The 26,225-nt window shown below is 36.1% G+C and overlaps 2 protein-coding genes across 6 annotated transcripts; one reads left to right on the top strand and one right to left on the bottom strand.

The window, feature by feature from the left end:
- Positions 1 to 206: 206 nt before the first annotated feature.
- On the bottom strand, positions 207 to 5,711 carry PHOSPHO2 (phosphatase, orphan 2). Of its 3 annotated transcripts, none has more exons than XM_043488191.1 (3): positions 5,590 to 5,711; positions 4,921 to 4,954; positions 207 to 969 (listed from the first exon to the last, which is right to left on the bottom strand). In XM_043488191.1, the coding sequence occupies exon 3, from the start codon at positions 941 to 943 to the stop codon at positions 218 to 220; it is 726 nt and encodes a 241-aa protein (XP_043344126.1). In that variant the 5' UTR covers positions 944 to 969; positions 4,921 to 4,954; positions 5,590 to 5,711; the 3' UTR covers positions 207 to 217. The 3 variants fall into 3 exon arrangements, with proteins under 3 accessions (XP_043344126.1, XP_043344127.1, XP_043344128.1); XM_043488192.1 differs by having other exon boundaries at positions 5,466 to 5,705; XM_043488193.1 differs by having other exon boundaries at positions 5,500 to 5,705.
- Positions 5,712 to 5,789: 78 nt separating this feature from the next.
- CFAP210 (cilia and flagella associated protein 210) lies at positions 5,790 to 26,215 on the top strand. Of its 3 annotated transcripts, none has more exons than XM_043487678.1 (9): positions 5,790 to 5,951; positions 7,314 to 7,540; positions 10,479 to 10,652; positions 10,750 to 10,943; positions 13,659 to 13,815; positions 17,714 to 17,853; positions 19,756 to 19,948; positions 20,616 to 20,780; positions 25,758 to 26,215. In XM_043487678.1, exons 1-9 carry the CDS (start codon positions 5,903 to 5,905, stop codon positions 26,100 to 26,102), a joined length of 1,644 nt encoding a protein of 547 aa, XP_043343613.1. In that variant the 5' UTR covers positions 5,790 to 5,902; the 3' UTR covers positions 26,103 to 26,215. The 3 variants fall into 3 exon arrangements, with proteins under 3 accessions (XP_043343613.1, XP_043343615.1, XP_043343614.1); XM_043487679.1 differs by lacking the exon at positions 5,790 to 5,951 and adding an exon at positions 8,564 to 8,623 and having other exon boundaries at positions 7,410 to 7,540; XM_043487680.1 differs by lacking the exon at positions 7,314 to 7,540 and having other exon boundaries at positions 5,821 to 5,951.
- The last annotated feature ends 10 nt before the right edge of the window (positions 26,216 to 26,225 follow it).

Here is a 26,225-nt window from a genome sequence, read left to right as displayed (position 1 = left end):
ATGTTGATGTAACAGATGGAGTTTGAACAGCAATCTTGGATCATGAGTTGGAAGCCAAGTGCTGAGGTTGGTAGAGCAGACAGACTTTGAGATACTAAATTCTGAAATTCTTTTAAGTGAGAGGAAAAACTCTTTCTCTTTTTAAAAGCCACTGTTATTTGGAGTTTTATGCTGCTATATCTAACCTTAACTGATACACATTTCAATTGTTGGCATATTATTCCTTTATTAGAAATTGTAAATAAGAAATTATTTCAACACCTGAAGACCAAGATACAACAGAAGATTCCATAGGCTCAAGATTTTGACACATCCTATAAAGAGTTTTCTGTAACGCATATCCCTTCCGTGGCATAGCAACATCGTTCTTCTTTAAAAAAGTTACTGGACAGACATCATTTCCTCCATCACCTATATAAACAATTCGTGTATAATTCACTCCTTGTTGTAACTGCTCACCTACAAATTCTACTAAAACTACATTTTTGCAAAGATTTTGGGGGCACCGAGTGCAAGAATGAGTGTGATGTTTTTCCACAGTGAGATGACCACTGCTATCAAATGCTGCTGGATTTGTAAACACTTTATCAAACACATCATGAAAATTGGCAGCTTCTAAAACCCAATCTATGAAGACTGAATTTGAATCTGAAATAATGATGCAGTCAAATTTATTCTTGTTCTTTCTTATAAAGTTTAAAAGTTCCACCATCCCTGGAGTGAAAGGCATTGATATCATTGCTCTCTTCATTTCATCTTCTCTTACACCTTCATCTCCCAAATACTTAAAGACTCTGCCCATAAATTCTGTCCAAAATCCCTTTTTGTAAGAATCTTGCAGTTCAATAGGAAGCTTTTTCTCTGGAGCACATTGTACAATCCAGGTGTCACTATTATCATCTATGATTGTATTGTCAAAGTCAAAAACCAACAAAATTTTCATGGTTCCAGAAACAGATTTGGGTTACCCTGGAAAAGAAGAAATGTTATTTCCTAAACATATGTTGTTTTATATATCTAGCTATGAGGTGAAGTGTGAAAGCATTAGTCACTCAGTCGTGTTTGACTCTTTGCAACTTCATGGACTGTAGCCCACCAGGCTCCTCTGTCCGTGGAATTCTCCAGGCAAGCACACTGGAGTGGGTAGCCATTCCCTCCTCCAGGGGATCTTCCCGCCCTGGGATGGGACCTGGGTCTCTCACATTGCAGGCAGATTATTTACCATCTGAACCACCAGGAAAGCCCCACCTAGCTATAGTTACCTATCTAACAACTCTTAATCTGCTAAAAAACAAAGGATGAATAACAAGTTAAAATGACCAAGCACTATAAGACCCACTATTTAAGCACTTTTCCCTAAGCAAAGTTCATATCTGAGTATGTTAAATGAATGGAAAACAGAGTATCTAAAAAGGATACTCATATTATTGTGTTCCTGAGGAAGTGATTCTTTGAGCATTCAGAATTAAACTATAGAGCAATTCAACGAGAGAAGCAATGAAACAATTATCCCCTTCAAGTTTAATTCAGAAAAGTTGTAAAATAAGACCAGAAAAATGTAGGCTAATCATTCTTATTGTCTTTAAATTATCGATCACAAACTTATTAGTTTAAAATATTTACAATAATCTTCGTACTAAATAATAGGTCATGTACAATACAGATTCTCTGTGAACTAACCAAAATTCTGACCAAATTTAACATAATGTGAAATCTTGTAAACCTTAAATAACTTTTCTAAAAAGGTTTTTAGCTTGAAATCATTGCCAATGTTAATCAAACGGTTGCTTGATGCTGTACCTGAAATTCTAAACAAATTACTTGAACTGGAAGTGGATTAAATTCTCCCAGACTAGAAATAACTTGTGTTAACAAAACCACATTTATTTATATTTTCTCTAGACAGTTTAGCTCTGGAGTTCCAAATAATCTGGATATAAGTGAGTAATCACACTGCTTTTGATATGACAATTACTCAAGTCTCTATTTTCATTAAAAGATAATGAAGGTCATTAGCTGTAAATTTCAAGAGAAAAAGAAAGAATAAACTGGTCATAGATGGTATGAATATCATCATGTAAAAAAGGTAATTACACAGAATTCCCAGGAAAAGTTGCAATTAATGTCTGTAAACTAAAAAAAAAAACAATTTTTTTTTAAAGAGTAATTGATATTTTTTGAGATATCTGGACTAAGACATTGGACTAAAAACCTCACAATCTCACTGTCTCATTTAACTGTCAGAAGCTCATTTAGTAGGATTATTATCTTCATCTTAAAGATATGTAAGGGCTTCCCTGGTGGCTCAAAGACAGTAAAGAATCAGCCTGCAATGCAGGAGACCTGGGTTCGATTCCTGGGTTGGGAAGAACCCTTGCAGGAGGGCATGGCAACCCATTCCAGTATTCTTGCCTAGAGAATTCCCATGGACAGAAAAGCCTGGTGGGCTACAGTCTATGGGGTCACAAAGAGTCAGACACGACTGAGCTTCCAAGCACACCTAAAGATATGTAAACAGGAGCTCAAGTATTAAGTTGGTTAAGTATTAGTTAAATGGCAGAGCTAGAATTCGGATTCAAGTCTGCCTGACTCCAAAGTTCATGCTTTAGTAACACATTCTAGTGCCTAAGAAATAGAATAAAGACTATAAATCAGTTTAAAATAAAATAGTAAGCCAATTTGATGAAAAGATGTTAAATATAAAAACACCGATTAATTTCAATGTATACACTAACCATGATATTGTATCTGTGATCTACTTTACAACCATTCTGAGGTTTTAGTAAGAAGTTCCAAAAAGAAAAGTGAAGAACCTCATCAAAAAGAAAAAAAGAAGAGATCAATTAAAAATAGAAAACATGATATTTATCTATATGTGAGTGAAGTGAAGTCGCTCAGTCGTGTCCAACTCTGCAACTCCATGGGCTGTAGCCTGCCAGTCTCCTCAGTCCAAAGGATTTTCTAGGCAAGAATACTGGAGTGGTTTGCCATTTCCTTCTCCAGGGGATCTTCCCAACTCAGGGATCAAATCCTGGTCTCCGCACTGCAGGCACATTCTTTACCATCTGAGCCACACATGATCATATCTATATGTATTCTCTGGTTTATGATAGATACGCAGTAATTGAAACTGAGACTAGAGCTCATGACTCATATACAAGTAAGCATTTTTGGTCTCTCAATTTAGAAAATCTGGAGAACAACTAACCAAGAGATTGTATCTCCTGTTGTATGCATTTAGATGGCATAAAATATTCTGATAGTCTGGATCCTTGAATCACTAAATGTCTATCCAGGGGTCTCTGATTGGCTTTCAGAGATTTAAGTGCAGAATTCATTCTCCCTAGAAACAATGTAATAAATAACAATAAAGCACAGTTGACAATCCCATTAGAACTGCACCTAAGCACATTTTAAATTAAAATGCTTTTTAGGCATTCTGAATTTATACATAGTTTAAAAAATTTTTGCAAATGTAACTCACTGTGGGTTGAAAAGTGTTTCAAGCCTAGACTTAATCAGCCACAAGTTACTAAAATCCCTGCAATATTAACCTCCAAATAAGATGTATCATAAACCTGAAGTTAACAAAGTTCCAACTGTGTTAACTCAGTTTCACTGCTAACTACTAATTTTTATCAACTGTACTTTTCCTAATTTTAGATCTTTTTCTATTAGTTTTTTTCCCCACCACTCAACACAAACCTTTTTTAAAAAAAATACTTACCCAATTTAGTATTTCCAAGACAATCTTCCTTCAGCATACAGCTTAGGTTAAATAGTCATGACTATCTTCATCTTTAAACACCCACCAGTTTCTAACCAACATTACTCCTACGCTATATGCAGGGGAAAAAGTCTTCTGGTTTGGAGCAAGGGAATGGAGACTTCTTAAATTGTAAAATAAAAGAATTTAAGACATTTTAAAATTTATGTTTTCTAATACGCTTTCTTTTACATCAGAAAAGCACCTACTGGCACTGGGAGAAATAAAATTTTGTTTAAACAAAAAGTTTAAATACAAAACAGGGAATGTCATGTTAATATAAGTTCCAGTAATGAAAACTAGAACTTACATACAAGAATAGGGAACTGCTTAAATAAGATATGCACGATAGTCACATAACAGAACATCTATTTCAGCAGTAAAAGCTTAAGATGTTCAAATTAAACAAGTCACAAGAGTGTTTACAGTATAATCTCATTTTTGTTTTTAAAAAAGAAATATCTGTGTACAGTGGTAGCATCAACTGCAGTTTCTACACTGATTTTGTAATAAAGGTGTTCCCCTCCAAATAATTTAAGCTCTGTTTCAAAGTGCATATGCTACCTTCTTAATTTCACAACAAAGGGGAAAAAAAGGAGTGGAGGTCATAGTGGGTAAATAATTTTAGATACACTTGGCTGTAAAGATCCATGCACCAGTTAGAACCAAGTGCTGTTAAGTGAAATCATTAACTGAACATTATGTCAAACTGGCAAATTACTGACACCAAATCTTGTAAGATTCAATACTTTTTGTAACCAATTCAGTTAAAATTCCACAGAATTTTTGTTGAGATCATCTCCTTGGGTCTCTAGTGGTTCTGCATAGCTTGTAAACAAGGTACTCACTGCCCTTTGCTCTGGACTGTTGTCTCAAAAATGTTATGTACAGCGAACAGTTTTAAAAGGCATGCATCCTATGGCAACTGGGGCAAAATTACTGATATTCTGGATACTGCTGTAATTCATCACGCATCTAGGGGGCTGCATCTTCTACAAAACTGTGGCAGGCTAAGTTGTTAGCATGCAAGCAAAGTAAAATCTCTCTCTTGCCAGTTTCTTACTTTTTTAAAACTATGCTTCCAAAAACCCACCAATGTTATATGTGCAAAACTATATTTCAACAAGTATTTTTATTAATCCTCTCATACTTACCAGCATTATTACGATGGATCATCTGATAGAAAACCTGAAGAAAAATAGTACGACTATGTGTTAGAACTTTAGTGACTAAAAATCTTACCTCCCTTACCAAATTGAGCAACTCCAATTTGATGCCTAATGTGTATGTGTTGTACCCAACTAGCTTGTAATCATTTGTACCTCGATTTGTTAGCAAAGGATCTTTTGAAATCAAGTCTCTATCCACTCTTAACAGGTTTGTGTGTCCTTTGAGGTCTGACTGGTCCTCCAAATACATTCAATTTAGTATAGTATATTTACTGAGCGATTAAAGATTTCTTAAAGGTCATAACATGAATATTTCAATCCAAGTTTTAACATTCCGATTTAAAAAACAAAAACAACTACGTCCCATCTAGTCCGGACATGCCTTAGAAACCAAAGTATTTAAAAACAGATTTTCTGTCAATTAATTCTTGAGTATCCACAGTTAAGGGAGCAGGGCTTTGCCCTTCTTACTCCCGCGAGGAGGTCCATGGGCCACACACGCCAAGCCCAGGCCTCGTTCTCCCACACACCTGCCCGGTACATCCCCAAAATACGGGCAGGAACCTAATTTGGTGTCGTTTCCCGCGGGGTGACGGGGATGACGATGGGAGCATCAGGCCGAGCGCGGCCGGGTCCCCAGGACTCCTCACTGACCGAAGCCAGGGATCCGCAGCCATGCTAGACTCGGCGCGGCTCCCGAGTACTCTGTCCGCCAGCCTCGTCCGGGGGCCTGAAAAAGAGTTCCGCCTGACTCGGACGCCGGGCCTTGACTTCCCGCGCAGGCGCACTCTCCCTTCCCCATAGCCTACAACTGCGCGTTCTTCGTTCCTCGGCGACGATTACCGTCACTTCCGGTGGCGTTGCTAAGCAACTGCGTGGTTTGGCGAAAACTCTGCCGCCTGGAGGCCGCGGAGCTTTCGCTTCAAATCGCCTTTCCAAGTGTGAGAACGCCGTGGGCACCTTAGAGATGCTGGTGCGGTTCGGAAGGCGCAGTGGACAGGCGAAGGAAAGCATGGGTGAGCTAAACTGGCCCATCCCGGCACAGGGATTGTTTCTGGTTCCCAAGCATGGGGTGAGAGGCGAGGGTACATTACCTTCTGAAACGGGCTCCACCAAATAAAAACAGCAGTGTGGGCATCGTCGGGCTCCGTGTAAATTAGACAGTTTTGACCATGGATGAGTGTGTAGGTGGGAAGTTCACAGAAATAAGGGTAGAGAAGAAGTCAGAAACTTAACAGTTGACTAGCTGGTCTGGGTCTCAAGCTGCGCAGTTGCAGCTCCAAAAGTCTGGTGTTTGCTGAATTCTCGCGCACCTACGCTTTGTTATTCATTGAGTGACTTGGAATGTATTTTGGAAATATAAGTGATCTTATTAGAGTCTTGGCTCTACTGTGAACCTACTGAGTGCTCTTAGGAAAGTGTCTGAAGGAAAGCCTCATTTTCTTCAAATCTAGAATGAAGGTAATGTCTCACCCTACGGCATATAGTCCGATATATCAGAGTGTAAAAATAATGCTATTTAAGGTGCATTAACTCACATGACCTTTTATAAAAATTTGATTTTGTAATAGAAGTAGCTTAGAACATTTAAAGAACTCTTTATTAATTTCAGTGATTTGGGTTTCTTAAGTCTGTAAATTCCCAATTAATGCTCTCATTAATTAGAACCCTGGGAACTTAGACTCTCTTCCTGTCATTGCTTCGGTAGCAGTCGAGTTCCTTGTGTCAAGTGAGAGCCAGCCATTCTCCCACCCAGTGGGCACTCGTGCATATTTATGCTGTGGAAAACTGAAGAAGTACCAGCAGAGGATCATGACATGTAGGAGGTAGTACTTAAGGGGCATGTATTGAAAAAACACAATTGCTCTCACGTATTCACTTTCCTATATATAAAGTACTGCACTGGGAGTTCCCTGGTGGTGCAGTGGTTAGGACTGGATGCTTTCACTGCCTGGACTGGTTGCACTCCCTGGTGGAGGAACTAAGATCCCACAAACTTCAGGGAGCAAAAAGAAAAAAAAAGTGCCATGCTAAAATATTTACCTGATAGATTGAACTCTGGCAGTTGGTTCAGAAGTTCCCATCTGAGCCTCACTGCTAAATTTTATCTTCATTTGGAAGATGTCGAGACTCCAAGAAGTTAAATAACTTGCCCACGTTTACATAGAAAGCAATTGACTGAGCCAAGGACTCAAATTTATGTCTTCTGATTTTTAACTCTTGCATACTTTCCACTTAATCCCAGCTGTTCTTGAGATAACAAGAATAAAATTATTCTTTGAAACAACTTCCAGATATCATGCCAATATAGAAATGTCTGTGAAAAATCACTTAAACTCTTCTTGGAAGTTTTTAACTCATTTTTAAAAATTTATTAGAAATGAAGAACTGTGAAGAAGATCAAGTTCTCTATCCACCTCTTCTGCCTAGCAAAGTAGATCTCCGCCAGGTCACCATAATTCCACACAATGAGTGGGAAAGGATTCGAGATAGCCTAGACAGTTTGACAAGAGAAGCAGCATGCCTTCGTGCAGAAAGAAAAGCAAAGAAAGAAATGCATTTACGATCCCAAGAAGTGGTAAAACATTGGACTAATACATATGCAGTAAGTATTAACCACCTCGGAGTACACGTGCACTGAAGACTTACTCTTCTTAGTACTCTTTTATAAATATTTTTAAGATGTAAAATAGCGTTGCAGTGCATTGTAACACATTTTCAACAGCTTTATTTAGGTATAAGTGGCACACAGTAAACTGGATATATTTAAAGTGTACAGTTTAAGATTGGATGTGCCTATTTACCCCTGCAACCATTATTATAATCAAGATAATGAACATATTCATTGCCCCCCAGAAAGTTTTCTTGTACCCCATTTTACTTCCTCTCATTGCTCACCATGCTAACTCCAGTGTCTCCAGGCAACCAGTGATCTGCTGTCTATTATAAGTTTCACTCAGACAATTATTTGGAAATTCTTTCATATTTTGTATCAATTATTAATTCATTTTATTGCTGAGCGGTATTCCATTGTATGGATATAACACAGTTTGTTATTATGCTCAGTTGTTGATGGATGGACATCAAGCAGATATTGACATTTGAGCTGCAACAGAAAGTAAAGACAGTTTATGAATTTTACTTCTTTTCCAATCTGGGTGTCTTTTATTTCTCTCTTTCTCTTTCTTTTCTTTTTGCCTTATTGTACAGGAATGGATGTTTGATTTTTAAGGTGCTTTTTTTTTTTGCTTGTCTCTGTTGACGTAATCATGAAGTTTTAATTCTTAATTTTGTTATATGGTGAATTGATCAGTATTCAAACATTGAAGCAAGATTGCATTCCTGGGATAAATGTCTGCTGGTCATATGTTATCTTTTTGATGGTTTCAGTTTGTTAAAATGTTAATTTTTGCATATGTGTTCATGCGGGATATTGGTCTTCTTGAAATGATATTGGTTTTCTTGAAATGTCTTTGTCTGGTTTGGATATCAGGATAATGCTGGTTATTGTTATGATGGAGGATTGTGCAGAAACACAGGTCTTGAAACTGAGGAACCAAGGAGCTTCTTGAGGAATCCAGGCAGCTTCTTTTCATCTGCCTCTGTCTGTCATTCCATTTTTTCCTAGAATGATATATGTCTTTGCTGTGCCCTTCTCTGTGCATCTGTAAGATTCTCTACCTAAGAGGTACAGTAACCTTCATTTAATGCTATGAACATGAATGGGAATCTACTTCAAAGTGGGGAGGTGTCCTCTGACTCCTTTTATTATCTCACCTGGGGAGAAATGCTGGGAAAAGATATTCTCATCCCACTATAGCACTTGTCTGGATCATAAGGAACTGAGAGGCAGGATTTTTTCCTGTTTTCTAGTAGAATTTTTAAAACTCTGCAGGCATAATATCTGCTTAGCGAGTTCTGACCTTTCCCTACCCCCCAACTTTGCATATTTCTTTCTGTGTTGCAAGGAACATTATGTGTCTTTGGGAGGGGACACAGAAATCTTGTCTTTCCTTGCTTTAGGAACAGTGTTGATAATTTATGAATTCTCTTTTTTCTAAAAGAGGGAAGAGTTACATCATGACTGATATCATATAAGTAATATAGTATGTGACATTATGAAAAAGGCAAAACCTACAGGGAAAGAAAACAGATCAGTGATTGCCAGGGGGTACAGATAGGGGAAGTTGTTGACTCTAACAGGACATGAGGGAATTTTGGGGGAGGATGGAACTGTTCTATAAGTGACTATGCATTTGTAAAACTGTATGCTAAAAGAGCATCTACAACATATACTGTAAAAAATTTGATTTTAGAAAAGCCCTTGGTCCATAAATAGATGGGGAATATACTCCCTGCTTTTTTTTCCAGAAGTACCACACTACACCTAATACTTTACGCTTTCATGGGTGTTAAAGAAGAAAAAAAAAATGTAGTAAGTAAGTAGAAACATAATAATAAAAACTGCACTATAGGCACAGGGATTGGCAAAATGATCCATCAGCAGAGAGAGCCTAGGAGCAATCCTGTGTTATACGTGGGAACCTGCCATGTGCTAGAAATGTCATTGCAAATTAGATGGAAAAAGATGGAAATTCCATAACAGGTACTGAAATAATTGGCATATGGAAAAGATGAAATTATATCCCTATGGTACAGAATATACAAAAATGAATTTCAGCTGGATTTAAGACCTAAATGTGGAAAAGGGAACATTTAAAAATAAATCCTAGGATAGCTTCAAGGTTTCAGGGTAGGTGAGATTTTCTTAAGATGTAGAAAGTATGACCCATAAAGGAGAAAATGACTTCATCGACATGAGACATTGGCTACCTCCTCAGGGGTGTAGAAGAACATGTGAAATATGCTGTTGTTGATTTTTTAAAGGGTTTCCCTGCTGGCTCAGTGGTAAAGAATCTGCCTGCCAATGCAGGAGACACGGTTTCATCCCTGATCCAGGAGGATCCCACGTACTGTGGAGCAATCAGGCCTGTGCTCCACAACTATTATTGAGCCTGTGCTCTAGGGCCGGGAGCCACAACTACTGAAGCCCGCGCGCCCTAGGGCCCGCGCTCCCAGCAAGGGAAGCCACCACAGTGAGAAGCTCTCACACCACAACCAGAGAGCCACCCCGGCTCACCACAACTAGAGAAAAGCCCTCGCAGCAACGAAGACCCAGCACAGCCAAAAATAAATACATAAATAAAAGGAACACAATTCGTAATATTATTTATTAAATATAGAATGGAATTATGGAAGTAAATGTGAGAAACGAAGGGAAGTGTTTAATCTTAGAGATTCCAGGTGGAAATTAGGACTGGAGGGAGAGGTCCATTATACACTTTTGTAATATTTTGGATTTTGAACCACGTAAATTGTATTACTTACTTAAATTCAATTAAAGATTAGCTCATAAGTATAACCTCATATTTATTAATGGTATGTGCAAATCCAATGCTCAGGGAAAGCTCTAATTATAATGTTAAATTTTGTCAGGTTAAATTACAAAATGAAAACAAACTACTGCTTTTATCTTTTTGTAGGGGATGAAAGAACAGAAACTTGAAGCCAAAAAGAAGCGTGATGAAGAAATAGAAGCAGAAAGACAAATTCTTGATATAGAAGAAGCAATATACAAACAAGGAGAAAGGAAAAAGGCCATTGAACTTGCAAAGCAATACCAATTTTACCAGACAGAACGAGTGAAAAACTTTCATGTACTACTTGGGTTTTCTTACATTTTATATATATTTAACACATCTGTATATAACTAGACTTCATTTTCTTAAAATATTGCAATTTTTTTTTTTGTAGTCAGGACTACTTCTTAGTAGAGTTATGAAAGAACGGGATGCACAGATTGAATTCCAAAAGAGTAAAATAAAATCAGATAAAAAATGGGAGGAACAAGTGAAACTCAATGTTGAAAAAGCTTTTAAAGAAGAACGAGAAAAAGCAGAAAAACAACGCAGAGATAGAGTAGCTCTTGCTAAAGATCATTTAAAACAGTATGTATATATAAATTACCTTTTTTTGTACGTTTTTCTTTTTCTCATAATGGATATAGCTTTTTTTTTCTGATTATATATATAAAAGTAACATATGCTAATATACCTAGTAAGTAGGAAAAAAATACAAAGAAAGAAGTTAAGAATCACTATTACTCCTTTTGGTGGCTTGGTCACTAAGTCGGGTCTGACTCTGCGACCCCATTGACTTTAGCCTTCCAGGCTCCTCTCTCCACGGCGTTTTCCAGGCAAGAATACTGGAGTCGGTTGCTATTTCCTACTCTAGGGGATCTTCCCGACCCAGGGATCAAACCTGTCTCTCTTGCATTGGCAGGCAGTTCTTTACCACTGGCACCACCTGGGAAGCCCCTGGTATGTCATGAAATCTTGCCATGTTGGTAAATGGAAATCAAAGCTGATTTTTTTTAAAGTAGCTATTATTAAAAAATAAAATAAAAGTAGCTTTTACTGTACATATGGAGAGGAGTATATTTGGGTGTTATTTTACTTACTTTTCTAAATAACTGATGCATGCACATAGGAAGAGGCACAAAGGGGATTTAGTGAAAAGTCTTTTCCTTGTCCACCAGCCACCTTGTGTGAGACCATTTCCTTTATACTATAGTTTAAATGTATTAATATATACATTGTATTAATGTACCCCCCCCAAAATAAACAATACTGTTTGCGGACATTTTTACCATTTTTAAAGAAAAAATACGATTTTTATACTTAAGCATTACATCATTAATTCATTCATCATTAATTATTTTTAAATATCATTAAATAAAATAGGATATAAATTAAAAATCACCAGAAATGCTTGATCCAGATTAAGCACTATTAACATATGAGTGTATATTCATCTGCTCTTCAAAATTTTCTTTTAAATTTCACAAACTGTAAATGAATCATATGCCTATTGTTTCAAATTCAAGCAATATAAAAAAATTTGGAGGAAAATTTAGAATTTCTTCTTTATTTCCACTCTATTCAATGTCTTTAATTTTCATTTTGCTCTTCGAAAATAGCCATTATTAGGCTCCCTTGGTGCCTCAGTGGTAAAGAATCCACCTGCCAGAGCAGGAGACACAGGTTTGATCCCTGATCCAGGCAGATCCCACAGGCAGCGGAGATAGAGAGCCTGGGTGCTGGAGGGCTGAGGACCCAGCACTGAGCCCTTGCACTGCAGCTCCTGAAGGCTGAGTGCCCTAGAGAATGTGCTCCGCAACAAGAGAAGTCCACACACTGCAACTCGGGAGTAGCCCCTACTCCCTGCAACTAGAGAAAAGCCCATGCAGCAACCAAGACCCAAAACAGCCAAAAATAAATAAATAAAAAATTTAAAAGTATCCATTATTAAGAGTTTTATAGCTGTCACCTTGGAATGTTTTATTGCAGTTACTAATATTTATGTTCAGGACAGTCTCTGTCCATGGGATTTTCCAGGCAAGAATACCGGAGTGGGTTGTCATTTCCTCCTCCAGGGGATCTTCCCGACATAGGGATTGATCCCACACCTCTTATGTCTCCTGCATTAGCAGGCAGATTCTTCACCACTGAGCTACCTGGGATGTGGAAGTATATGTTAATCATTGATTAATTGATTAAAAGCTGATAATGAGTGTATTTATATATATTAGATGTTAATTTATTAGACATAGTGCAGATTTTTGTCATCAGTATTTGGAAAATATGGCCTATTTTATTGTTTGTCTTCTATCAGTATGAGAGTCTGCCTGTGACTCTCAGTGGGCATGATGAGGACAGGGCAAATGAGGGACTCTGTGACACCAAAATCCCCCCAAAGAGGATTTTTGGTCGACAACCTTAAAAAAATTATTGTAAGGACACTTAAAAAGTATAGATGAGGTTGATTACATCAAGGAAGTCCCAAATGTAAGCTTCTTGAGGGCAGGAACATGTGTTGCTTGGCTGGGCGGGATGCGTGGATGTACAGACACAGACACCTCAGGCTGGAGCTGTCTTGCCAGTATGCTGAGGATCGACTACCAAATGTGGGCAGGCAGACTCTGTGATAAACCACTGATGGTACATGCTACTGCCTGTGATGGTAGTGGGGCTGAGGGTGTGGGTTGTACAGAGCTGGTGCTAAATCCGGATCGGAGCTCTGCAGCGAGGAGGCTGCTCAGGCATCGCTGAAGCGCTCACACGTAAGCCCTGTGAGAGAACCAGCACTTGATGACTCATCAGTCAGAAGGCATCAATAGTTAGTGTTAGCTAGGGAGGGATAACAACCAACATGGCCTGCAGGGTAAGGAAGTTGTTGCCTTCTATCAAACCGTTTTGTGAGGGGCCAGGTCCATAGCTTAGGTAGTGTCTTGTAGTGCTGAAATCGAAAAGCAGAAGGGATTAGGGACTTTTCTGTAAAACTGTCACCATTTCAGCATACTGTCTGTTGTTCAGTTAACTGGTTCTTTCTAAAGGAAAGAAACATTTGAATCTGGTGTAGGACTTAATTTTGGTGAGTAATGAAACAAATTTGAAGGAAGAAAAATAATTGGCAATCCTGGGATAACCAAGTTTGGATTTGGTTTTATCACTGCTCTTTACCTATCTGTTCTTGTCCCCAAAGAAATCCAGAAGTTTTCCTTTACAGCTTCAAATCATCCCAGTAAGAATCGAATTCATTTCTTTAAAATATATTCTATTTTTCTGCTTCACTCTCAACTTTAGTTTTTTTTTTTTCTTTAGAATAAAAGAACATGAAGAGGAAGAAGAAAGAAGGAGAAAAGAGGAAGAAAAGGATGCTGAGGAAATAAAGCGACAGAACTCATTATATGAAATAGAAATGAAAAAAAAACAAGGAAAGAAAAAAGAAGAGATCAATGAAAGCAGGAGACTATTTTTTGTAAGTAGATAATACTCAGAAATGTATCTCTTCAAGAAATGTACAAAGTCCAATGCCTAATTTTCAATATATTTTTTTATAAACAATAGTGGAGTAGAAAACAAGTTTACTATTAAGTTGGGTTTCTTTCCATTTTTAGTATATGTGCTGCCGAAGCAAGCACCTAAGTTGGGTTTCTAAGTATACTTTGAGGGGAACTATATTTGCTATAGTTCTACATGTATGTGCTGTTACTCATGAACAAGGATTAAGAGAATGAGACTTTTTGTCAAATGAATTTTCTTATCCTTAAAATGAGAGCTGTTACAAGCAATGAATGGGGTGATACATGTTCAGTATCTGCTGCACTATTAATTTGTGCTCAGTAAATGGTAATATTTGTTTTTATGGTTGTTGTAATTTATTTTGTAATTTTTAGCATCCTTTTCTTTATAAAGTTATTTTTTATTCTTAAGTAACATATTCATTGTTGTTGTTTAGTCACTAAGTTGTGTCTGACTTTCACGAAGTTACATATATACAGATTTAAAACATCAAACATCACAAAACGCTTAAGAGTAGTAGTCCTTCAAGTGCTCCGGCCTGGTGCACTGGGAAGACCCAGAGGAATCGGGTGGAGAGGGAGGTGGGAGGGGGGATCGGGATTGGGAATACATGTAAATCCATGGCTGATTCATATCAATGTATGACAAAACCCACTGGAAAAAAAAAAAAAAAAAAAAAAAAAAAAAAAAAAGAGTAGTAGTCCTTGCCCCACTCCTTCTGCTTCTTGGAAAATTATATTCTAAATAATCTATATTAAGCTTTAAAGATATGTATCTTGATTTATCAGTTTTAAATGTTTTCTGTCTCTCTGCCCTAAAGAGGATTTAGCTCTTTTCCAATATTACCCTCTTCCCATTCTCCTCTTCTCCCTAAATAATCAGGGCATAATTTTAGTTTAATCATTGAGATGATTAAATGACTATTGTCCATCAAAGAGTTAAAATACTATGACTATATTTTTTGCTTCCATAAATATTTTTCTGTGATTAAAATAATTCATTGTTTTCATTTGCTTTAAAGTTGTACACCTCAATTTTTTCCATGTGTTCCATGTTCTGTCGAATGGATGATACTAGTTTTCAAGTGTTCAACTAAGTAATATTAAATTATCTACGTTATTGGTTTTTTTGGTGCTCCCACATCCAGGGTCCTCCGTCCTCTGCCTTCTGGACTGGTTGCTCTCTCGGCCTGCTGCTCAGCTGCCATTCTGGGCCTTCCCTGTGCCGGTTTCCTGGGTCACAGCTCCTATTGCCTCACTCTTAAGCCTTCCTCTTTCTTGGTTTATGCCTTTGTCTTGCTGAGATACATCTTTGAGTAGCTTCTGAAGAAAGGATATAGAGGAGGTGAAATTTTTGAATTCTTATCTGGAAAGGTTATCATCTCATGTAATGCTAGCTTTATAGTTTGGATGTAGAGTTCTGGGTTCAGAATTCAGAGTTTTATATTATAGTTTCTTAATTGTCTAGCTTTCAGTGTTGCTATTGAGAAGTTTTATTCCATTTATGGTCTCATCTTATGTATGTAATCTACTGTGTTTGCTTTTTTCTTTCCTTCTGTTTTTCTGAACGCTCTCAGAGTCTTTATCTGTGTAGCTGTAAGATTTCACAGAGACATACCTTCTTTAGGTCTTTTTCATTTTGCTAAGCACTCATGCTTTAACCCATAAATGTGTCAAGTTTTCTTATTTCTTCTATAATTTATCCCTTTCTGTTTTGTTTTCTCTGTTCTAGAACCCTTCTGGACTTTCTGAAGTGATGCTCTAATTAAAAAAAAATAGTTTCTCATATTATTAGTTAGAGTACAAGCATATAACAGAAAACTCCAAATGAAAAATGTAAAAAATTACAAAATAAATTGCAACAGTACCTTAAAAATTAAAGCTTTCTTTGAAGAGCAGAGCTAATCATTCCAAGGCTGATATGATTCCTCCAGAATCAACAGGGAATGAGACAGCTTTTCTTTTTTTGCCTTCCTCTTCTCAGAACAGAGGTGGCTTCTGTTCTCAGGATTGCCTCATGGCCTTGAATAACTGCTGGAGCTCCCACCCTCTTGACCAGACTCCAGGCAGCAAGAAGAAGAGAGGATAAAGGACAGAAAAGAGTGTTCTAACTATCTGTTCTCCTTTTAAGGAACTTTTTCAGAACTCCCACTTAACAATTTCCATTAAATCTCATTGGTTATAATTTAGTGACACCTCGCTGAAAAGAAAGCTTGGAAATATAGTCTTCTAGCTGAGAATATTGCCTCTCTGAACAAAATCTGGGTTCAGCTACTTATGCAGAAGGGAAGAAAGACTCTTCAGTAGGCAGTTAATTATTCCTGCCATGTTGGGGTTTTTTTTTACTTTTGAGAGTTATCCTCAACTTTGTCTTCTAAATCTTCTATTGAATTTTTAATTTTAGTGATCAAAGTTTTAATTTCTAAGAGTCATACTAGTAATATCATTATTCCTTTTGCATGAAATCTTATTCTTGGTTCATGAATATAATATTTTTATCTCTCCAAGTCACTTTGGAATAGGACAGACCTATTTTTTTTTTAATGTTAACTTGGCCACTTACTAGCTATGTGACCTTGAGCTGAGGCTTTTGGGTTTTAAAAAATCAGAATTAACTTTGTGTTAATTCTAACTCTTTTCTTATTATAAAAATCCTTATGAATATTACAATAACTTAGAAAAAACAATAAAATAAAGCTTTTAAGAAATAATTCAAAACAATCACTTTTAAGAGTTTGATATTTTCATTACCTTTTCATGTCAACTAATCTATCTCCTAACCATATTACAGGCTTTTAAAAGTAATATCCCATAAAATAGAAGAGTACTTAAGCAAAGTAGGTACATAGTAATCTTGAGTTATAAATCTGTTGGAATAATAAATAATTGCACCTAAAAATATAATAATTGCACCTAGTAACTTTTACCTTGAATTCATTTCTACTCTTGGTAACAGAAGCACTGATCTATCTATATACCCGGGCTGTTGTGTTCAAAGGCACCTATTGTTGTGATGACTAACTGAGGTCAGGCAGTAGAATATATGCTGATATGAACAGATTTTTATTTTTTGTTTAAAAAATGACCTATTTTTAAAATTTTTGTTAGAATATACATCTGGATAATTTTTTTGTATATGTGCAAAAAGAAAGCCTAGACAAGAAATTAGTTTCAGAGTAATTGAGTCTGGTGGGTGGAATTAGGCATAGGAAGATAGTGGATGTGGTAGGAAAAATTTTACACTATGTGTTTTTAAAATACTTTAAATTTGTATAGCATATGACTATATTAACTATTCAAATATTAAGTGAGATTATACATATTTACTGTATTTTTGATTATATTAATAGTGTTGTTTTAAATTACGTAGTTGTAAAGAAATGAGATATTTGAAAAGAAATACAGAAAATTAAGAAGATGTAAAAGTCACCTATAATCCCATACTCTAGAGACAACTACTGTTAACATTTGATACATTTCTTCCAGTTATATATTCAATATAAACTTATATGTGCTTGAAAAACTAAAATACACTGTGGTAATGCTTTATATTCTGCTTTTTCCTCCTACCTACTGATTGTTATTTATATCCTCCAATGTCCTTGAGAGCATAGTTTAACTGTTTCTCCATCATTGAATATTTAGAAGTTGTTTTTAATTTTTCAATATTATAAATAACTCTGAGATGAATTACATGGTACATGAAGTTTAATGCCCAGCTATGATTATCTCCTTGAGATAAATTTCCAAGAGAGAAATAATTATATTAGAAACTGTGTCCATTTGACAGATTCCTGTTAGATATCTATATGTTGAAACTTTTGTGATAGGATAACACAATTTTTCCCCGCCAAGGAACATTTGAATGATAAACATGTCATCAAAGCTGTAGAACGGCAGCAGCAAGAGGAAGAAGATGAAAAGATTAGAAAATTTATCAAAGCAAAAAAGCGTCTTACACAAATGGGGAAAGAGAAAGAAGCTGAAACACACAGGTCAGTGTCTATAAAATAATTTTTGTGCTTAATAAAGTACTATCTGAAATTATTTTATTTTAAATCAGAAGTTGTGATATGAGAGTGCAGTCTTTAGGAATAAAGATCTTATTATTTTATGTATATCAGGGCATTTAGTCACTTGGTGATTTCAGCTTGGAGCATGTGAATTGGGGTTCCGTTGGAATATTGATGTCATCTATGTGATAGATGACTGGAAATACTGAAAATCTCTGATTTAAGAGATGGGTATGAGAGCTGTCTAAAAGCTAGAGATGGCTTTATGAGCCATTGATAGACAAGTGGCAGCTGGAACTGTGGGTACAGGTGAGCTCACCTAGGGGGAGCAGATAAGAAATGAAGGTGACATAGTCCCTATGGAAATCCATAGTTAAAGGTCAAATGGAGAACAAAGATAATATGAAGACCAAGGAATAGTTTCCAGAGAATGGAGGAAAAGCAAAGAAACTGCAAAGGGTGGCGCGGGTTGGGGTGGTGAGAATTTAGTAAGGAGAGAGCAGTCATTAGTGTTAGATGACCAGAGGGAGAGAGTTTTAAAATAAAGCAGTCCTCAGATGTAGAGGTCGTTGCTTACCTTAGTGAGCAATTTGGGATGAGATGAATGAAGATACAGTACATCGTGTTTCTGTCTATTTTATGCTTTTCACTTGTGCAAAACCCTCTGGTGACTTCACACCACACTTAGAGTGTTGATTATCGCCCATAAGGCTCTGTACCCATCCTAATTCCCAGTGACCCTAACTCCCTCTCTCAAACCTCATCTCTTACTGTTCTCTTTCTTTCCCTCTTGATCATTTACACTGAACTTCTCCTGTACCCTATTTGGGAAATTCTCACCTCCCTTGACTCTTTCAGATCATTACTCAAATACTGCCTTCTCATTCAGGACATCCCTGTGTTATTTAAAATTATAACCCCACACTGCTTATCACTTTAACTGCTTTATTTTTTTCATTGGTGATACAGTACTATTTTAATTATTTAGTTTGCTGTGTCTCTACCCCAGCTATTGTGAAAGCTCCACAAAGGCAGAGATTTTTAATGTTTTTGTTTACTTCTATGTCCCAATAACTTCAGTAGTCCCTGGCACAAAGTAGATAATCAATAAAAGTGTTTAAAATATTGTTTTTGAAAGCCTAGATGAAATGTGACTTTTCCCATGAAGTCTTCCTTTTTTCATTTGCCCATATCACGTTCTAGGTTTATTGTGGCATTTATCACCTTTTGCCTGCATAGTTATTTACATAGTTGCCTTTTCTCCACTTTATTGTTTATTAATTAATTCCTGGCTGTTCCGGGTCTTTGGTGCTGTGTGGGCTTTTGCCTCGTAGGAGTGAGCAGAGGCTGCTCCCTAGGCATAGTGGGTGGGCTCACTGCAGTGGCTTCTCTTGTTGTGGAGCGGAGGCTCCCGGGCATGTGGACCTCAGGAGTTGTGGACTGGGCTTAGTTGCTCCATGGCATGTGGGATTTTCCCAGACAAGGGATCAAACCTGTGTCTCCTGCATTGGCAGGCAGATTCTTTACCACTGAGACAGCAGGGAAGCCCTTTTCCCACTTGAGATGGTCACTTCCTTGGGGCAAGCATTGTGTCCTTTCTCTTCATTTCTCCAGTGTGGCTTCACAGATTCACTCAGTGATCAGTGAATATGTCACAGCTACAGTTGAAAGTTTTTGCCCAATTTCCTAAACCAAAATGCCCCCATTCCTTTAACAGATAGGTAGTTATTGTTGATGAGGTGCCAGGCACTATGCTCGGCCCTGAACTAGAGAGAGGACTTACCCTGTACAAAAGGAAAGTTATTTATCTTCATTTAAAGTATGTTGGCTCCATAATAAAACCATTCTTGAAGACTTGACTAGTAAATGGTTATTTTGTTATAGGCTAATGGAGGAACGGAGAGAAAGAATAAATAACTTCCTGAGTAAACTAATGAAAGAGAAATTTGACAATGAAGATTTGATTATTGCTAGAGATATTGCAGAAGCTGAGGCTGAGTGGGAAAAAAGAGAAAGAGAAAAGTATGAAAAAAACAAAGCAGAATTAAAAGCAATCGCAGAACATAGAGCTCTTGTGGTAAGCAATTCACTGATGACAAGTAAAAATCAAACAAAATTGAGCCCTTTGCTGTAGTTTCTAACTTACTCCCTCTGCTTCTCTGACAAAAAACTAAGAGATTTGAAAAATAATGTATAAAATTATCTTCCAATATTCTGGAAATCAGACCATGTTTACTCTCTACAGAAGATGACATGGTAATTACAAATAAGATCTTTATAGATGCAAAGTAATAGTCTCTTCTGTTTCAGAACCATCTGAAATGTAAAAAAGTTATTACCTTTCATTTGAATGTTTTTAAGATAAACCAAGTAAAAATTACCCCATTGTGTTTCTGTATATCTTGATACTTCAGAATTTATCCCTTACATGACTGACTTTCATAAGATTTAAATTAGATAGTTTTTAAGCATTGTAGCAATTATATAATGCTATATATGTTTCCCTATTTTTGAGATGGTCTTGCTTTTCTGTTCCTATATATTTTTAAACCAGTATCATTCTACTTATGTTTTCATTGTTTCTTGATGTTACTAGAACAAAAAGTAAACTGGCCATGTGGGAGTCACCCCAATTTTTGGCCCTTTCATTGTGCCAGGCTGACTTTCACTTGGAACTTTCTAACTTCAAAGCTGTTGGTTGCTAAAAATGGTTTTAATTTTTTCTTTTGCCTGCTATCATCTAGATGAAGAATAAAGAGGAAGAGGAAAGACAAAGGAAAATAGAGGCTACAGAACAATTGCTAGCTATCCTAAAAGCAGACCAAATTTTTTGGGAGCATGAAAAGGAGAAAAAGCGGAAAGCTGATCAAGAACGTCGAGAAGTTCAAGATGCCCATATTCAGCAAATGGTAATTATTCCTAAATGTTTATACTTATAAATAAATATGTAATATAGATTTCATGAGTTTTGTTTCCCAAAACAGTTTTATCAAGTAAGATTAGACAGTTGCTATGGTTATGATACAATAAAATGTACTACAAATGTGAAGAGTTACTTTTTATCAATATTGAGGTTTCTGTACTAGGTTTATGTCTTTTGTACAGATATTTTTCTTTCTTTAGTTTCAATTGTGTTTTAGTAAATGTGAAAGAAAATACAAATGCATATGGCAGGCCATGATGCTTTTTACTTTTTCCCCTCTTTATAACTATTATCCAGAGAATATGTTGATTGGGATCTCATAGGTTTCATATTTGAGGTGAGTGGGGGTCCCAGAGATTTTAGAACATGTATGCAGGACTGGGCATGTAATCATGTTTCTGAAAACTGTTTTCCAGAATAGCTCTACCATTTTCCATTCCTTCCAGCAATGTATGCAAAGACAAGTTGCTCCACATCCTTGCTAACACTTGTTATTGCCATCTTTTAATTTTTAACAATTCTAGTATAGTGTTATCTCATGGTGTTGTTTTGCATTTCCTAACAACTAAAGATATTGAACATCTTTTCATGTTCTTTTTAGTTGTTTTGTGCCTTATTTTGTGTTTACTTAAATCTTTTGCCAGTTATTTAGTTGGGTTGTTAATGTGGTGAAGTATACTTTACTATTTTTAATCATACAGTCCAAGGGCATTAAGCACATTTATACTGAGGTGCAGTTGTCAACACTGTCCATCACCCTAACTTTTTCATCATCCTACTCTGAAGCTCTGTACACTTTAAAGAGTAACTGTCTGTTCTACCTTCCTCCCAGTTCCTAGTAATCACTGTTCAACTTTTTGTCTCTGTGAATTTGCTATTCTAAGCACCTCACATTAGTGGAATCATACAGTATTTGTCCTTTTTTTTAATTTCACTGAACATAGTATCTTCAAGTTTCATTCATATTGCAGCATGTGTCAGTTTCATTCCTTCTTAATGATGAATAATATTCCACTGTACATATATACCAGATTTTGTTTATCCACACATCCATCAATGGATGTTTGGGTGGTTCCCATATTTTGGCTATTGCAAATAATGATTCTGTGCACACTGCTATATTGATAGATACCTGTTTGAGTTCCTGTTTTCCATTCTTTAGCTTATATACCCACAAGTGGAATTGCTAGATCATGTAGTAATTCTATGTAGTTGTTTTTCAGAAGCACGATACTGTTTTCTACAGCAGCTGCAGCATTTAATGGAGCCACCAGCAATGTTCAAGAGTTCTACTTTCTCCAAATTCTCAACACTTGTTTTCTGTATTTGTTGTTGCTTATCATAATAGATTTGAAGTGATATCATGGTTTTCACATGCATTTCCCTCATGATTAGTGATATTGAGCATCTTTTCATATACTTATTGGCCATTTCCATTCAGTCTCAAGATTTCCTTTAGCATGTTTTACAGCACAGGTACACTAGTAATAAATTAATGTTTTTCTGGAGGTCTTTATCTTGCCTTCATTTTATTGGATATGAAATTAATTGGATGTCATTATTTTTTTCAGTCTTTTGACTGTTCCAGTGCCTTCTGGCCTTCACCATTGATGACTGGAAATCTGTTAATAATATTGTTTGTCCCCTGTATGTGTCAATTTTCTCTTGCTGATTACAAGCTTTTTTATTGTGGCTTCCTGCAGATTGACTGTGATGTTTTTCTTGAGTTTTTCCTATTTGAGATTTGTGGTGGGTCTTGGATGTGCTAGTTAATATCACCAAATGTGGGGAGGTTTTTTTTTTTTTTTTTACTATTTCAAGTATTTTTCCTGCCTCTTTATCCTTTTTTTTTTTCTTCAGGGACCCAGTTTGCACATGCATAGAGACATCTGATATTGTACCAGAAATCTCTGACATTCTGTTCATTTTAGTCAATATTTTTCTCTTTTTCTTCAGATGGGATAGTTTCTATTGACCTACCTTCAAATTCACTGATTCTGATGCTGAGCTCACCTAGTGAATTTTTCATTTCAGTTATTGAACTTTCAACTCTGTTTTTTTTTTTTTATGTATAGTTTCTAATTCTGATTCCCAATTCACTTGTTCTGAGCATATTTCTTTTAATTTACTGGGTATTTTCATAACTGCTTTGAAATCTAATTGCCAAAGTCAATAAGTAGTCTCATTAAGTTGTAACTTTTGTAACTATTAGTTATAATTGTTTCTGTTGAACTTTCTTTCCTGAAAATATTTTTCTACTACTTTGCAGTCATTTTTGGTTGAAAATCCAACACTTTATATAGAAAATGTTGCAGATTGTTTTGTTCTGAGGCTTGTTGCTTTTTTAGTAGACAGTTCCTTTCCCTGGATGCAAGCTATGAAATCTGCCTTCACCACAGTACCTCTGATGTCTTTGCTCACTTTTATGTTTTAAACCCTGGATCCCTAGGGTTCTTTCCTCACTGTGCTGGTTTTGTTTGACAGTCATCCAGTAATATGGGTAGTTTATGTTCAGACACCATTAGCCAGTAATGCTTTTACTCCTGTGCCTCCTGTGTGGATGTATTTTTATCAGTCAGGGATGTGTGTAGATTTATCATTACAGCTTTTCTCTCATTCCAGAATCTCCTCAAATTTCTAGCTGTTTTGTCACTTGACCCAAATAGAATCTGCCATCATTGTCCAGTAATCTGCATGTTTTCGCCACCTGAGCTGAAGTGATAGCAATGCCCTCCGGACAAGAATGTTATGAACTTGTACTTCTTACCTTGATTTAGCAGTTTTTCATGAAAAAACACTTCGCAAGCAGTTGCCTGTACATAGTCATTTACCAGTGCTCTGAAATGGTTGACTTTAAGAATCAACTTTTCTGCAGTTTTGCCCAACCTCGTGTGGCCATTATCAGAAGTAGGATCTGCCATCTTATTTTGAAGCAAATACCAAATATCATTATAATTTTATCAATGTATATTTCACTATCTATCTATAAAACCCAGGGACTCTTTATAAATTAACATAATCACAATTCTGTTATCACATCTAAGACATTCGAAAAATATGTAACATTTAACATTTAGTGTTGTTTCAATTTCCCCCCCATTGTCTCATGAATTATTTTTTAAAGTTTTTTGAGGATGAAACAGGGTCCATACATTCTATCTGGTTGATTGTTATATCTTTCAAGTTTCTTGTAACCTGTAACTCTTCCTTCATCCCCATCCTTCTTGTTCTTTCTCCTTGTCTTCATTATCTTGCCATTTGTTTGTTGAAGGAACTGGGTTTCTTGTCTTTTAGAGTTACTATAGTCTGGATTTTGTGGGTATCCATGCAGGGTAGTATAGTTCCTTACATTTCATGCAAAATTCAGAGTAAGTCAGATTCAGGCTCAATTTTTTGCTGAAAATCCCTCATAACTGGTGTATTTCCACTAGGAGGCATGTGATGACTATTGTCTCACTTTCTGTGACACAAGCAAACTTTGGTGATTGTTACCTAGATTTAATTCATAGGTGGAAAAATGTATTTTCTCCTTCCTTCTCATTGATTGCTTAAGTGTTCAAATAAATTTTCATGATCAGCAACTGGTTTCCCTTAAATACAATTTTAAAAGACAGGATAAATATTTGATTTTCACTTTTTTGAGTTTCCAATTAGCTAACATCTCCTAAGGTATTTGTTACTTTACCCACCATGTGATCATTTTTAGGATTTTAAACTGATCAATATTTTACAAATCTGTATTTGATGTATATAAAGTTTGAGGTACCAGTCATATGATCCATTTTGGTTACCCTTTCCTTCCACTCTCCTTTCTGTACTTAAAAAACGTTTATCCCTGTTCCCTCAATGTTTCTACAAAACTGCTACCAAATCAGTTTATCCCAATTGCTCCTTGTCAAGATCCCAAATTTCAGCATCTTACCATTGATGAGACAGTTTTTAGCCTTTTCTATTTTTCCTAATGTTATTTAATGTCATTTTCTATTTTTTTAAACTCCTGGTGTCTGTTCCTATTCAACAAATAGCATAAAAGTCCTAGTGTTGAAATATAGCATTCTAATAAAAATTTGGTATTTTGTATTGAATTCAAAATAGTTGTTCTATTTCATCACAAATTTCAGTTTATGATTTTAAGCTACTATTTTATGCTGCAGTGTTTGGTTATTGATTTTGAAAAATTTATTTGCATGAGTATATAATACATTCACAAGTGAATTTTTTATAAACTCATTTCTTAAAATGCACCAGATACAATGAAAAGCTGTCAACCAAAACACAGAAATCTTTAGAAAGCCATTAGTCATTTCATATGATATAAACAGAACGTGTTTGTAAATTATAAAAAGAAAAAAAGTGAAATGTTAGTAAACTAGTTGATAGATTGCTTATTCTACCTAGCTCCTTCCTGATCAACCTACACTAATAAATGTCACTTGTTCCAACTTCATATTCTTAGGAAACAGAGAATGTATCTAGTTTAACTTAATTCAGATATTCATTGAAGACTTAATCTTATGTGGCTGGGTCACATCGTATATGTGGCTGGTTTGGGATAGCAGGTTTGAATGCATCCTTTCAAAATAGTGGATGGACTGGGACAGTGATTGGTATGTCTTCTATACTTGTCAAAGAACACACCTTATAACTGGTAGAAACAGGATTTTAAACTTGGTTATTTTAATCTTAATTTCATGCTATATTGTTTGAAGATGTACAATCACATATTAAGGTAAGCTTTACTGAGCCACTGCTTTGAACATATTGTGAGAAGCATGGGGGAATTTCTGAAATAAATTATATAGTTAAGTCAGGACTTGTCAAATGTTAATGAATTTAAAAGCTCTATCTAAAAAGAAAAAAAAAAAAAAGCTCTATCTACAACTTCATATGCTATGTGTGTTTAGAAAATTGGTCAATTTTCTAAACGTATCAATATGTAATTATATTTTCTTTCCCCAAACAGGCCAAACATAAGTTTAATGCACTGCAAGAAAAACAAGCAGAATCAGAGTACTGCAGACTTACTGAAGCTCTGGTGGCTGAAAAGGAGAAGGAATTTCAGGATTATGCCAGAGAAGTAATTGAATCTGAGTCTGAATCGACAAACAAATATATTTATCCTCTTGTAAAAGCTGTGCAGGAAGGACCCGGAGGTGGCCGTGGACCAGTTCTCGTGGACAGAGGTGGATTAAGACCCAGCTATCAGGCAAAGGATACCACTGGAGTCCAGCTCCCTTTTTATAACTCTCAGGGATCGAAATATAATAATTTTCAAAAGTCTAGGAGAAGGCTAGGTTTTACATGGTAGAAAAAAATTTTATTTTTAAGATTAAGAAGACTAATTTGTAGCTAATCTGAGCTACACATTCAAGTGAATTATATGCTTATAATTTGTAATAAAGCTGCTTTTCTTCGAAGTACATTTATGTCT

The sequence above is a fragment of the Cervus canadensis genome, chromosome 15 (genome assembly GCF_019320065.1).
Source record: "Cervus canadensis isolate Bull #8, Minnesota chromosome 15, ASM1932006v1, whole genome shotgun sequence".
NCBI lineage: Eukaryota > Metazoa > Chordata > Mammalia > Artiodactyla > Cervidae > Cervus > Cervus canadensis.
Note: the sequence above shows the minus strand (reverse complement) of the source record. Positions and strands in the feature narration are given on the sequence as shown.